At 46.7% G+C, this 15,491-nt stretch overlaps 1 protein-coding gene across 1 annotated transcript in view; it reads left to right on the plus strand.

Annotated features, from left to right (window-relative positions):
- The window catches only part of NELFCD (negative elongation factor complex member C/D), a 90,489-nt gene that overhangs the window by 56,085 nt on the left and 18,913 nt on the right, over positions 1 to 15,491 (plus strand). The window contains exon 13 of the mRNA XM_086932639.1: positions 10,754 to 10,894. Coding sequence (XP_086788765.1) covers positions 10,754 to 10,894 — 141 coding nt within the window. The remainder of the gene's footprint in view (positions 1 to 10,753; positions 10,895 to 15,491) is intronic.

Consider the following 15,491-nt stretch of genomic DNA (forward strand, 5'->3'; position numbering starts at 1 on the left):
CCTCTATTACACAGAGGGTGATTATGGGGACCCGCGTTCGAGCTACGACTCGGATTCCTCGACGTCTCAGGACCAGGGTTGGCAGAACATCAAGGCCGAAAACGCAGAGGAGGCTGTGGAGACATACCCCTCGAGGACTTCGCCGCCAGGCGACATTGGGGCCTACTATGAGGTCGTCAAGAAGGCTGCAGCAGCTTATGGAGTCAAATTGGAGGAGGAGAAGGCTAAGGCAGATTTCCTGCTGGAAACCTTGCTCCCCGCACAGACAAAAAGACACTTCCTGCCCATGCTGAAGAGTATCATGGCACAGGGCAAAGAGGCGTTCAGAGAACCAGCTACCTGCAGGTCAGTCACGCCAACGACGGAGAAAAAGTACAAGTTCTCCTCCCAGGACTCCCTTACATCCGGGGGACAGTTTCAGCAGACTCAATTATAGCTGCAACGGCCAGAAGAAGGGCCAACGTCCCAACAACATCGGGGCCACCACCTGACAAGGAAAGCAGGAGGATGGACCTAACAGGCAGAAAAATTGAGAAACTCAGCCAGGGGTGGGGAATTCATATCTCCCGACGCCCGAGACATCTAGATTTTCTACAAGGGCAAGAGGTTTTAATTTCTGTTTTGTCCAAAGGACAAGTAGAAAGTCCTAAAGTAATTTGATACACAGCTGTTGAACTCTGTTGTTCACATCCAGTTAATAAGTCGCTCAGAGCAGTTTATAAGCACTGAAAGGACAAATGCAAAAGCTGGGGGTTGCACTTTCACTTTCCCCTGAGCAGAAGAACATGATGGAGCGAAGGTCAAAGTTGCAGCTACCTCCGACCCCAGCATGTACATCCACAGCAGTATCAGGCTCACGTGTGGCTTGTGGGCCCCCTCATGGTCCTTTCATTTACTTTGTGCCTGAGACAAACATCGAGCTTCTGCAGCTCCAGAACACCCGCAGCACTGGCATGTAAGAGACTGCCTTTTCACTGCCTCTTGGCCCCCGCTCTGACTTGAACTTGTGATCCCTGCCTTTCATTGTGTGCTTCACCCTTGGGCCTCTTACGGCCCCAAGATTCCTCCACATCCTCACCTCCAGGAACTACTGTAAAGCACCTTGTTTTCCCTTCTCATGAAGCTTGTGCCCCCCCTCCCCTTTGTATTTCCTATACACCTTATGTTTTACCCGGTGCCAATACCTGCTAACCCCCCTCCGCCGCCATCTCTGACAGCCCTGACCTCCTTCTCTTGGCCTCTCATATCTTACGCATACATTACATCTCCTTACTTTCCCCATGGGGCTTTCATGCAGGCCTCAGGCCCACACCTATTTCTGTACGTGCACTTCGTCTCACTTTTTGCCTTCTTCAGGGTGCACCGTAAACACACAGTTGTAGCAGCTACTGCAGCTGTGAGGTTCTTGATAGGCGTATTTCATCTGCAGGTTCACAGACAAAGGCTAATTAATGTGAAAGGGTGGGTGAGTGGGTTAAAGGGTGGATGGATAGATGCAAGGATTGATGTAAGAATGGGTGAGTGAAAGGATAGAAGGATTAACGCAAGGGTAAATGAATGGATGGGGTGAACGAGGATGGATGAGTGAAAGGATGGATGGATGGCTGAATGAAATGGTGGATTGACGGCTGAAAGAACAAAGATGGATGGGTGGATGGTTGGGTGGGTGGATGGATGATAGGTGGATAGGTGGGTGGATGGAGGATAGGTGGATAGGTGTGTGGATGGATGGATAAGTGGGTGGATGGAGGATAAGTGGATAGGTGGGTGGGTGGGTGGAGGATAGGTGGATAGGTGAGTGGATGGATGGATAAGTGGGTGGCTCGGTGGAAAGGTTGCTGGATGGATAAGCGGATGGATGGATAGATTGATGGGTGGATAGTGGAGTGAAAAGGCTGATGAGTGAATGGGTAGATGGAGGGGGTTGAAAGGGTGGATGGATGAGCAAAAGGACAGATTGATGGTGGGATGGCTGAAAGGGAGGCTGGATATATGAGTTGAAAGGAGGATGGATGGGGTGAAAGGATGGATGGATGGATGAATGAAAGAATGGATGGAAGATGAGTGCAACTGTGGATGGATATCTGAGTTAAAAAGAGGATGATGGGGTTAAAGGGTGGATGTATGAGTTAAAGGATGGATGGAGGGAGGGATGAATGAATGGAAGGAGGAATGGATGAGTTTGATGGATAGATTTGGAGATGGAAGGATAGGGTTGGAGAAGAGTGTCACAGACCCCCCCATTGTAGCAGCTACACTGGGGGTGCAGCCCTTAATGTGCCTCTTCGGTCTACAACTCGGCAGACAAAGGCTGATAAGTAATGTGAAAGAGCAGGTGATTGAGTGAAAGGATGGATGGATGTGTGGGTGAAAGGGTGGTTGGATGAGTGAGTGTAAGTGTGTCTGGTTAGATGGAGGGATGAATGAATGAATGAGTGAAAGGATAGGTTCAAGGATGGATGAGTGACAGGTATGGTGGATGGACGACTGATGTGACGAAGGAAAGAGTGGATGCATGGGTTATAGGTTGGATGGATTAGTGAGAGAAAAGATGGATGAGTGAAAGGGTGGATGGGTGGGCGGAAGGATGGATAAATGGATGGATGAATAAAAAGGAGGGTGGATGGAAGGAGTGAAAGGGTGGTGGATGGGTGAGAAAAAGGATGGGTGGGTGGCTGCAATAGATGGATGTATAGGTTTGGAGATGGTTGGGTAGGTTTAGATATGGGTGGGCGGATGGTGGATGGAAAAACAATGGTGAAAGGCTATTGGATGAAAGAATGAAAGGATGACAATGTAAAGGTAAAATGGTAGATATCAGTGGGCGAATGAAAAGATGAATGGGTAGATACTTGGATGGGAAAGACGAGAGCTTTTCTAGAGAGGGTTGCGATGGCTTTCTTCACTTGCTTCGTAGCATAAGAACTTTGGTTCAAAGTGGGGTGTATTTTAATTTTCTGCTCACGCACTTGGCCTGCACTATGCTCCTTACCCTATCTCGGCTTATCAGGTGAGCGTGGTGCTGTTTGCCAGCACGTTCTTCCTAGACAGCCAACTGTTTTTGTTCTCAAAAAGCCCACATTGCCACAGTAGTTCCTGGAACTGAACACAACTACTTTTTGTGCAGATATGCTTCTTGTAAAAGAGCAGAATGCTGTTACACACAGTGAAGTCAGCCGATAGATAGAGATAGCATTTTAATTAAAACAAAAGTTCTTGGTTAAAGCTTAATTGTCAAAGAAAGCCACAAAAGTGCACAATGATGGATGTCCTTGCATTAATGCAGATTTACATCTTTCATGAATTCACATGAATTTCCTTAAGTAGGCCAGGAAATCATACTCTAGGAAATATTTGTGAATTGCACTTTCACATGAGCTATGAATGTGTAGTTTTGCCACTGCGAAATCTGTTGAATGTTTACAAGTTCACTTTTCTTTGAACCACATTTTTCCCAGCCCTCAAAGAAATGTTACTACTGTCAGGAGTACATTTCCAACCCTTCTCAGTATTGGAAAGGATTAAATAGAGCTGATGATAGCCCTCAAAATATGCGCGTTAGTAGGTTTGCATAGACTCGAAAGAGCATTCTAACCCTGTAACTATTGCTTACTGCTACCTCCAAACCCAGCATGTAGACTTGCAGAAAGGATGCAAGATAAGGGATTTGCTAGTATTCGAATCCGTCTATACTATGAGCCTGACATAACCAGAGTGGCAATTGCCAAAGCTCTTTTATGACGAGACTGCTGCCATTATTTGACGGTGCACTATATGGCACTAAAGGGACAAGTGGGTTTTGTTAAAGGGCAAGCAGATTTATGAAGCTACTTGTCCCATGGACAACTAGATATTTTATTAAATTCCACACCCCTGTCAGCAATGCACTGGAGGATGGCAAACTCCAACGCCCTTCTCAACAGGCACCAGTACCAGCATTGGGACAAGATGAACCAATTGTTCAAGCACCTCCCAGAGGAACACCAGCAGAGAGCCGCTCACCTCGTGGAAGAGGGGAAAAGCATCACAAACTCGTGCCTGAAGACAGCCTTGGACGGGGCAGAAACATCCAGCAGGCTGATGGCTATAGGAATCACAGACAGAAGGCAAGCCTGGTTCAGGATCTCAGGCTTCAAGACGGAGGTTCAAAACAACATCCTGAACACCCCTTTCAATGGAGACACACTGTTCGGAGCCCCAGTTGATGAGAAACTCACCCAACTGAAGAAAGACAACGAGACGGCAAGGTCCATGGGGGCCCTGCAATTCAGGGGGATGAGAAGAGGCACTCCTACGTGGAGGCCGAACAGAAGGGGTGGAAACCAGCAAGGACAACCACACCAGGCGTTCCACCAGGGTCAACAGAGTGACAACCAAAGTCACTAGGGTCAGCAGAAGCAAAACTGGAACTACCAGAACAGGGGCCAGTCCTTTTGCGGGAGAGGAAACAGACGGGGCCAGAGAAGGAGAGGCGGTTAACAACCCCCCTCTAAGTGACTTCACACAGGAAAAGGTGCTCTCCCACTCAAACCCTCCGAGGGAAGAGCACGGAAAAGCAAAAAGGAGAGGCCTACACGGACAAGTCACAAAAGAACATGTAACACCAGTAGGAGGCAGGCTGAGATTTTTCCTCCAAGAGTGGAGGAAAATAACCACAGACAAGTGGATACTCAACATCATACAGTTCGGATACTGCATAGAGTTGGAAAAGAGACCACCAAACAGAAAGCCAAAGAAAAGAGAGCACTCTGGAAGAGAGCTGCACTTGCTCCAAGAGGAAGCTCAAGAACTCCTCTTCAAAGAGGCCATCGAACCGGTTCCATTCAAAGAACGGAACAGGGGAGTGTACTCAAACTACTTCCTGGTGCCAAAAGTGGACGAAAGCCTAAGACCCATCCTGGATCTACGGTTCCTAAACAAGTATGTAAAGACTCAAAAATTCAAGATGACGTCCCTACAAGAGGTCATCCCACAGATAAAGGCCGGGAACTTCTTGTCCACCGTAGACCTCAAAGATGCATACCTGCACATCCCCATGAACAGGCAGCACAAGCACATGCTAAGATTCACAGTAAACGGGGACCGCTACCAATTCACAACCCTGGCATTCAGTCTAAAGTCCGCACTAAGGGTATTCACCAAACGCCTCGCAGCAGTGGCCGCGCATTTGCGAAGAGAGGGGATACACGTGTACCCCTACCTCGACGACTGGCTCATAAAGGCAAGCTCTTACAGGACATGCAAGGTTCATGCAGAGCAAGTCACAAGAACGCTAACAAGCCTGGGATTCTCGATACATTGGGGAAAATGCTCGATGTAACCAGAGCAAGTGAAGATCTTCCTGGGAGCTCAAATCTACACCGTCCAATGCAGGGTGTTACCCAGCGAAAAGAGAACACTCAGCCTACTGAGGGAGAAACATCACTACCAGAAGGGGCGAGCTCTGACAGTGAGGACAGTGAGCAAGATCTTGGGAATGATGGCGTCGGGCATACACCTGGTCCCCAATGTACACCTACAAATAAGACCACTCCAAGAGTGGCTGCAACAGCAATGGTCACAAGCTACAGAAAGTTGGGAGGATCTAGTGGTTGTAACGCACAAGGTGCAGGAAGAAATGAAGTGGTGGACCAAAGAGAGGATAACAATAGGGAAGCCTCTAACGCCACCGGTCCCAACAGTGACCACCACCACAGACGCATCCCAGAAGGGATGGGGCGCACACATGAACAGGCTCAGAGTGAGGGGTCTGTGGAGCCCAGCGGATGCGGTCAGACACGTCAATTACCTAGAGCTGAAAACAGTGTTGCTTGCCCTCCAGGCCTTTCAGAAACAACTGTACAACCAAAAGGTGCTGATACAGACAGACAACACCACAACGATGTTTTACATCAACAAGCAGGGGGGAACGCAATCATTCCCTCTGTCAAGCTTGGCACAGGAAATCTGGAGATGGGCAATACCACTCAAAATAGACCTGCTAGCCATACACCTGCCAGGGAAGGACAATGTAGAAGCGGATTGGCTCAGCAGGCAGACTTCAGCATCCCACAAGTGGGAACTCAACATACAGGAAACAGAAAGACTATTCAGGAGGTGGGGCACTCAGACAATAGACCTGTTTGCAACACGCCAGAATGCAAAATGCCAGTACTTTGCATCCAGACAACCAGAGGCACTATCCCAGGGGAATGCCCTATGGATAAGCTGGTCAAAAACATTTGCCTACGCTTTTCCCCCGATACCACTGATCCCCAGGGTTCTCAACAAATGCATGACGAGCAACATGACGCTCATCCTGGTGGCACCACAATGGGCCAGGCAGACCTGGTACTCACAGATAATGGAGATGGCGCAGGGCCCACCCCACAAGTTCTCAAAAAGAAGAGACCTTCTCTCCATGGAAAACGGAGAAGTTCTACACCCAGAGCCGGAGAACCTCTGCCTCTCAGCTTGGCTCTTGAGAACTTAGGGTTCGCACATCTAAAACTACCAGAGAGCACACTGCGGGTGCTGCGGAAGGTAAGAAGGCCCAGCACACGCAAGTTCTATGGGGAAAAATTGAAAAGATTCACTCAATGGTACTGCAAGAAAAAACTCCATAGAAAGCTGACCAAGGAATCAACGGTGCTAAGATACCTCATGCACCTAATAAAAGCTAAGCTAAGCTCATCCTCGCTGAGGGTACACCTGGCAGCGATTGTTGCATACACAAGAGGAGAAGCAGGGAGAAGCTTCTTTACATCTCAAGTAGTAAAAACATTCCTAGAAGGGGCTAAAAGAATAGCGCCACCAAAAAGGATGCAGCCTCCGGTTTGGAACCTGAATGTGGTACTGACAGAGCTCATGAAAGCACCTTTCGAACCCATCCACAAGGCATCAGTGCAAATGCTGACAATGAAAGCGGCCTTTCTGCAATCACCTCGCTACGCAGGGTGAGCGAACTACAGGCACTAACACTGCAGGAACCCTACATCCAGATACACAGTGGCAGGGTCGTGATGAGAACAGACCCGCACTTCATGCCAAAGGTGGTGTCAAGGTTCCACATGAATCAGAGTATTCATATTCCTAGCTTCTTCCAGAACCCCACGAAAAGCGCTGAGAGGGCGCTCCACACTCTAGACGCAAGAAGGGCAGTGATGCACTACATTGAAAGGAAGAAGGAACACAGGAAGACAAAACAGTTCTTCGTATCCTTCGCAAACCGTTACCTGGGTAGACCAGTGACTAAGAACACCATAGCTCGATGGATCGCACAAACAATACAATTCTGCCACAAGCAAGCGGGCCAGGAGCTAACAGGAGGGGCACAGGCCCACTCGACCAGAAAGAAAGGAGCAACAATTGCCTTTCTGGCCAACACACCAATTCAGGACATATGCCTGGCGGCAACATGGGCTTCAGTGCACACGTTCACTAAGCACTATTGCGTGGATGTACAGATGAACAAGGAAGCACAAGTAGGACAAAGAGTGCTTCAACATATATTCAACAACCAACGCTCATCTTCCACCCAGCCGCCACAAAAGTAACGAAACCGCTACAAAATCTATGCACAGCATAGTGAATCCAGAAAGATTCACGCTGCAAAACGAATAGTTTCTTACCTGTCGGTGTAGTTTTTCAGCTTGAAGATCTTTCTGGATTCACTAGCGAACCCACCCGCCTCCGCCAGAAAGATGAGGCTGGAGAAGAAGGTGGAAACACATGGAATAGAAAGCAAGTTGAAGCTTACAAGATACGTGAAAAGAATTACGTTGAAGAAAGGTTTAACAAACATAGCCATGGATTCACTACAAGGACAAAAAAGAGAAAAAAGAATCCGAAGATGGGGCCCAAGGGTGGGAGCTTCCGCCGGAAGCATGCCGACGTCACCGAAGGTACACCAAATGGTTGGACATCGACGCCCATTTTGACAAAAGAAAGCACTACATCAGGAGTCTCCAACCTTTTCTTTAGTGAAGCTACTTCTGCTCAAGGAAAGTCTTCCTGAGCTACTATCAAACTTTATAACTGTAAAATAGTGACTATGCTATGACCACCCTAAGCCGGATTATCAGTAGTTACCACCCAAGTATTCCTGGTGCGGTTACCATAAAAAATGCCAGGAAAACATTCATCAATATAAAATGCCTCCACCTGACTTATGAAGTAACTTTCAAATCTATACATACCCATGGCACAAAGTATATACATACAGCAGGAGGTCTCCCCAGCTCTGCTTGAATTATTATTATTCATCGGTTTCTGAAAGTGCACTTCTTTCTATCAAATACCACTTTCCACTGTGGGCAAACAAACTCAATTTAACAGAAGAAAATCCATTTTTAAAAACAAAAACTGCCTTTAAAATATCCGTTTTCAGATTTTAGGAAATGCACGTTCCCAAAACATCAGCTTTTCATTTTCATCAAGTACTCCCATGTACAAATGCCTCATATGGACAGACAACTTTTAATACCCAGGTATTACAGTCTTGTGCCACAGATGCTCACACAAACAAATAATGGACGGAGTGCTGAATGAATCATACATTCACCCCCAGTCAAGAGATCTGGGTTAAATCAATCATTCTTTTGCTCATCATCCCAGCCCAGTTTAGACCCAGGCATGTGCAAATCAGTCTTGACCCTGTGCCTCATGGGAACAGTCCATGATAGTGATGAATATATAAAGCTTCAACTGTAGACGGAGTGTATTTCTGTAAATCCTTCCCAGCACTTGCAAAGAAAAATTAATTAAGGGTTCGGTCTACTGACATTATGAGAATTTTCTAGTTTGGTAATCTGAAATATCTACCAGCAAATGCAATCACTGTAAATATAAGCTAAAGTCCCTTGCTGGTGTATTGCACCTGTACCCCGACCCTGCTAAAAGCATTCGTGCAATGGTTGCATCCATTCATTGTAAAGATGGGAATTTGCACTTGTGCAAAAGCATTTGAGGCAGATATGAAAGCTAGGATTCCCAGTTGATTATTTGGATTTGTAAAACGTATGGATTTCGCCCACTTGTATTTTCCATGAAATTGTGCTAGGCAAAAGGTGTCTGGCCAGCGTCCCTGTTCCGACATCCCTGTGACTAATATGACTTTTTAGTTTGTGTAGAGAGTGTCAGAAAGGCTGCACAGCACAGGACATAGTGAGCAATAACAAGTTGTTAGTAAATTAGCAGAGCTGGAGGTTCGAAAAAGTTTGATAAGCAAATAAGTAGTTTTTAGCTATATTATTAGCTAAAATGAAATCAATTACTTTTCTTGTAAATATTAGATTTTAATTTGCAGGTAATTAACTTGCATGAAACATTGTTCTTTAATGGATTAGTAGTGTTTTATATGTTCTACTTTTGTTGAAATAAAAACGCACTACTGCCGTGAATTTCTTTTTGAATTTAATGATGATTTTAATTAAAAGATAAAGATTAATAGTCAATTTTTTTCAAAGAATTCCTTTAACCATAAATATTTCTTTTAAACAGATAGCTATGGCTGTCGGCTGCCAGCCTAACCTATGAGAGTTAGGTGGTTAATTTTCTTGCTTCTGATTTTGCTACTCAGTTCACCCATAGAAGATAGAAACAGTAGGTTTCACAGCACTGAATTGTAGAATGAGGGGGGGAAACGTAAGCTGGGAAAATGCCTACTTTTGACTAACACCACTATCCAGTTGATCTTTGAAATAAGCCTACTTAAATCTAGGTTTTCATTGATACATTTTAAGTTCCTGCACAGGCTATACCGCACCACTGCTCAGTTACACAAGCTAGAGCTCATTCCGGCTGACACGTGCATGCGCTGTGCGACCCCCGCGGCGGACTTCGCACTTTTTGAGTGGCTATTCCCTAAGGTCTCAGAATTCTGGCGGACAGTGTGCTCCATTGTTTCAGACATTACTGGTGCTGTTGTGGGTTGTGCACCCGGACATCCCCCCCCCCCCCCCCCTCGCCCCCTACCGGGTGCTCGCTTGGCTTCGTTAAATTCTGCCCGGATGCTTCTCGACGCCTAATTGTGATGCTACTGATCTTGGCCAGGCGTAGGGTGGCGATGTGCTGGGGCCGCAGGCCTGCTCCTATTGCCAAGAGCTGGCTAGCTGGAGGACGCTTCTGGGTGTCAGACTCTTTTATCGGAGTTCTGGGACTTACTGCCCGCCAGGTCCCGTCCAGTGGACATTTGAGGCCCTCTGATCACTTATCTCCACTCACGCACCCTCCCCAGCGGCGCTGCCTCTTCCGTGCTTCCAGCCGGCCCTGTGCCCGCGGAGGTTGCCAGTGCTGGCCGGTGACTGCTCCCCTCTTCCTCATTGGCCACGCTGCTTCATGTAGCTTACCATTGCTGTTCTGTCCTTTGTGTGCAAACGCTGTGATTTAGCCCTAACATATTCATGTTTCTCTCACGGTGCAGTCGAATTGTCCCCTAATGCCTGACTTGATCTATACTGTGTTCATCTGAGCTGCTTTATTGCACGATGTAATGTGTCTGTATTTCATTGCCTCAATAACTGTTTTTGAAAGAAAAAAAAAAGTGAGGTTTATATCAGTATTGCCCACGCTATGTAGTGCATTTGCTGAGAGGTGGGATAGCCTAGCTTTGTCTGTAGCCATCTACTTTCAAGGATCTAATTTTACTTATAAATCTGCTGGTGGGCTACATCGCCTGCTCTGGTATTTTGCACACACTGGACACTCTTGTTTTGATGATTGAAAAACTAACAATGTGACTGTGGTTAGTAACGGTTTTAATCCTGTGCTGCAGCTTGAATTAAAGAAGACTTTACTGGACAGGATGGTTCATCTGCTTAGCCGAGGGTATGTTCTGCCGGTCGTCGCATACATCCATAGGTGCCTGGAGAAGCTGGACACAGACATTTCTCTCATCAGATACTTTGTCACTGAGGTGAGCAGTGCATATTTAGGTCTCTCCTACTGAACTGCGCATTCATGGTTTGTTGCAAGCCTGATTATTAGCTTAAAGTGGACCTGTTGCCCCCTTGCCCCCCCCCCCCATTGCTTACCATTGATTGGCTCCATTGTCCATCTCAATTGCTTGCTGTTATTTGTTAGCATGCGTGGATTTTCCTTCCTGTTCTCTTTGTCCCTCCCCTGGAGCTTGAATGCAAAACTGTGTCCTTGCACTACTCACTTTTCAGGCACTTTTCTTTTGTTAGGTCTCGCCCTGGAATTCGCATCCAAAGGATGCGTCCAGGGTCGGAGACTTATAGCTATCGGACACGGGGGGATGGAGGACAAGAAACTGTCACGAGCTTTTGAAGGCAGATTTTGGTGCGCGAACGCGCACGTTCCGTCCTGCGCCGCGCCGTGCACTTCCCTCCCATACTCCCAGCAAGTCAGCCTAACGCGCATGCATGCACACGCATTCACACTTACACGGACACGCAGGCACCCAGATAGGCACCCCCCCCCCCAGTCACACACACGCATACACACAGACTCCAAGACACATACACACGCACGCTCACACACATACACAGCCCGCCGCCGCACGCGCGCGGGCGCACACACATGCCCCCCGCCCTCGCAGACAAGCAACAAGGCGAAGCCCCACTCACCGGCTTCCTTGGTGCAGCGGCTCTCACCGGCAGCAGGACTCTTCCTCCCTTCTTCGGCACCGGGGCGCAGGGTAGGCTCCTGCCTGCTCCGGTGCTCCAAACAATCGCGGCTCTTCCGTGGGAGGCGGGGTAGGCTCCCGCCCTCCTACTTCCTGTTTCCGGTTGTCCCGCCCGGCCTGCCTGAATTCCTGGTCGCAGGCCGGCGGCGGACTGCAGCACGCGGTTCACATGCTTATAAATTGAATCAGCTGGTGCCGGCAGAATTGGAAGCGCGCCTCCTTTTATCACTGGGGAAAGAATTACATTAGGACTGGAGCATCGTTCGACATTTCCCTGCCGGACGGATATTTATCTCCATATATTTGATACTTGAACTTGGAATGTTTTTTTTGCGCGCATCAGGCTGCAGCACTAAGCGAGCATATTCTCTTCACGCCCCCCTAGCCGCTACTATCCTTCAACTGTTCCTTGTGCAGGTACACTCGCACGCTTCACTCAGCAGAGCCATTACTAAGCAGTAATCACAGCAGTACTCGCTCTCCCGTACGCATGCCTTTCTTTCGGTTTCTTTTTTTACTTTGCCTACCATGGGGCACCCACGCTTTAGCTTTAAACATGTAAAGATGTAAAGCCAACGCGTTGGTGCCGTGATTGCTTCAAACATAAAGAAATAGAAAACAATTGACAATTTTTTTTATATTGCTTTATTTTCGGTGCAATCGCGGCACAGCGTTAGCTTTACATGTTTATGGCTAAAGCGAGAGTGCCATTTTGTAAAACAAACAAGGACCCCCTGATGTGGATAGATTTCCTGAGTCAGGGTAAAGCGAGAGTGCCACCATTGTAATAAGGTTTCACAATGTCCGCCGCATGCCAAACTTATTCACATGGGAACCGCTTTCTTTCACAGGGTTGTCGCAGCCGCCATCTTTCCGTGCTTCCAATAGGTTGTCAGTTCCCTTTCTGCCTCCATAAGCCCTCCCAGCCTAATCAGGGCCGGGCCGGATGTGAGTGGCTCGGGATGGGGTCCTGCTTTACATTGCGACTAACTTTTATTTACATGGACGCAGTTTTCCCGCTACAGCACGGCGCCCGCTTTCATGTATTCACAGGGTTGCGCCAGCTGCCATCTAAAGTACAACCGGCAAGTGCAAAATGTTAAAATTGCTGACCTCCAAAGAACGTGGAGATTTGAAAATGTTACCATAGCATGAAGCCTGTGCCGGAGAGTCTTTTAAGCTTGCAGTAAATGTCTGTAAGTGACTTCCGGATTTCTCTTGTGGCTGACTTTGGCAGTGTAAAATTGTTGCTTTGTGAGAATAACTGGACCTCTGCTGACACTGCACACATGTGGGTTGAACTGGGAGTCAACTGTAGCGTTTCCAACACTGCCGACATAACTACAGTGAATTACATCTGCTAAACATTGGCTTAAAGATATTATAACGATATGCGGTCGGTAACATTTCAGGTATATGAACAGCCAGCCTGGCGTCGGTACAGGCAGGCATTTTTATATTTATTGGGCAGGTGGATAAGATACGAACCTCCACTGAGTACGGAGGTCACCCCTGGTCAGATTTGATGCCCCAGGCAGTATGAGGCATAGGTTGGCTGCAGTTGTCATCATAATTTTTATTCGATGTTGTGTGCTGGTGTTTGTATGCATTCCTTGCTCACATGGTTATACGCAAACCCCTTCATTTCGGATTTTGTCACAATAATTTCTGGTCACGCATACCGGCTTGTTTTGCCTACCCTTCCCAAACAAAACAATTCACTTATTCTGCAGACTTCCTCGTTGCACTATTGATTTCTGCGAGCTTTACACCGTCTGACTGTGCTTGCTAACTGTTGGTGCTGGTAAAATAAAGCCCTCACTGACCCATCAGCTCTAGCTCAATCGCCTGCCCCCGAAAATTACCACCATAAAACCAAAGTGCATATACTGGGTGTTTAGTGTTAAATTTGATGTTACTCCACTTAAGTGTATGTTTGTGCGTGACATTGTCTTCATTTATGCCTTTAGTGAATACATATGTGCTGTAAAAACACGGGTTGCCCCAATAAGTCGCTGGGACCTGGGTAGGTAAGTGATACAAACAAAGTGTTCCCAGATACTAGAGCAAATAGATCATAACCTAAATTAGCAGTCAATCTACACCATGGCCGCTGCCTAGGGTCAGTTCAACACATATTAAATTACAAATGCTATCGGTGTCACATTTGCGAAAGTTAAAACTATTGGCATTGTAAATTACAAAGCTATTAATTTCGCAATTTTCAAAACCAACACATAAATAAAATATTTGTCATTTACAATACCAATAGCTCAAACTTTCCTAATGCGAGACCTATTGCATTGCAAATGCTTGTTTTTGTTTATACGGTCTACAAGCATCTGTTGTCCAGTTGTCTTATCACTATTGCTCTCCCTTCCCCTTCTGGTTCTTTACTGCTTCTCCTCCATAACTTACTTGCCCTTAAGTGCTCGAAAAAAGTTAGATATATTTTTGTGCCATAAACAATTGATTCTCATTCATACCAAAGAATGGCACCCCTTCAGTTTTTTGTTTTTGTAATTTATAGTCTCAACACAATCAGTGGAACTTTTTCTTAATAAAAAATATGTTATACCTTTAGTTGAAAATGCTGCTTTCTCATTGCTTATTGTGCAAAGATGTTGTGTGATTTGGAAGGTGACCAATAAATGGTGCTCAGAAGTCATGGGTTGCTTATAAACTTCATGATGCATCCACATTCCTTGTAGAAAGGGAATTTTTACTTTCCTGAGCCGCATGGTTTATCAGCAAAACACTACAACAGAGCACAGACTCGTGCAACACTAACCTACTCTGCTCATTGTACGGATGATCTTTATTTACAACATGCAGTAGAAGTGTTACAGACAGTTGCCATTTATCCAGCGCTCAGGGATCAATCATTTTCCAATAACATAGGCCCATTTACACTACCCAACTTATCCCTTCAAGCTGGGGTTCAGTGTGATGCCGGTTTAAACCTAACTTACAAAAGTACATTACAGAATCTGCATTTCTTCTCTTACAATTTGTGGTGTCTGACCTATAGTTGAAGAGTTGATGGTAATAATTATTTACTCTATTTATACTATCAAATAATAACACTTGGTATATAATTTTACGTATATTTATCGTAAATATTGTAAAATGTAATGCTCATCCAGTACAGTTACACGAAATGCAAATCATAAATTGTCATGGAGAGAAACCATGAGCAATGTATAAGAAAAAACTTATATCCATTAACATATGCATTGAAGGAGTGGATAAACGAAGAGAGAAGTTTCTGAGACAAAATACATTTCAATCAATCAATCATTACATTTATAGAGGGGCTACTCACCCGTGAGGGTCTCAAGGCGCTGAAGGGAGGGGGGTGTCTCTACTGCTCGAATAGCCAGGTCTTGAGGTGTTTTCTGAAGGTGAGATGGTCCTGGGTCAGTCGTAGGTGCGTGGGGAGGGAGTTCCATGTTTTGGCTGCAGGTAGGAGAAGGATCTACCGCCAGTGGTGGTTCTGCAAATTCGTGGGGCGAGGGTGAGGCTGTCGGAGCGGAGCTGATGGGTGGGGATGTAGAACGAGAGGCGGTTGTTGAGGTATTCGGGGCCCTTGTCGTGTAGCGCTTTGTGTGCGTGGGTGAGGAGCCTGAACGCGATCCTCTTGCAGACGGGGAGCCAGTGCAGGTTTCTCAGGTGGGCGGATATGTGGCTGTGGCGAGGGATGAGTCGTGCGGAGGGGTTCTGTATGCGTTGAAGTCATGTCTGAAGTTTGGCTGTGATTCCTGCGTATAGGGCGTTTCCGTAGTCCAGTCGGCAGGTGACGAGGGCCTGGGTGACGGTTTTTCTGGTTTCGGTGGGGATCCATCGGAAGATTTTTCGGAACATG

This window comes from Lissotriton vulgaris, chromosome 7 (assembly GCF_964263255.1).
Source record: "Lissotriton vulgaris chromosome 7, aLisVul1.2, whole genome shotgun sequence".
Classification (NCBI taxonomy): Eukaryota; Metazoa; Chordata; class Amphibia; order Caudata; family Salamandridae; genus Lissotriton; species Lissotriton vulgaris.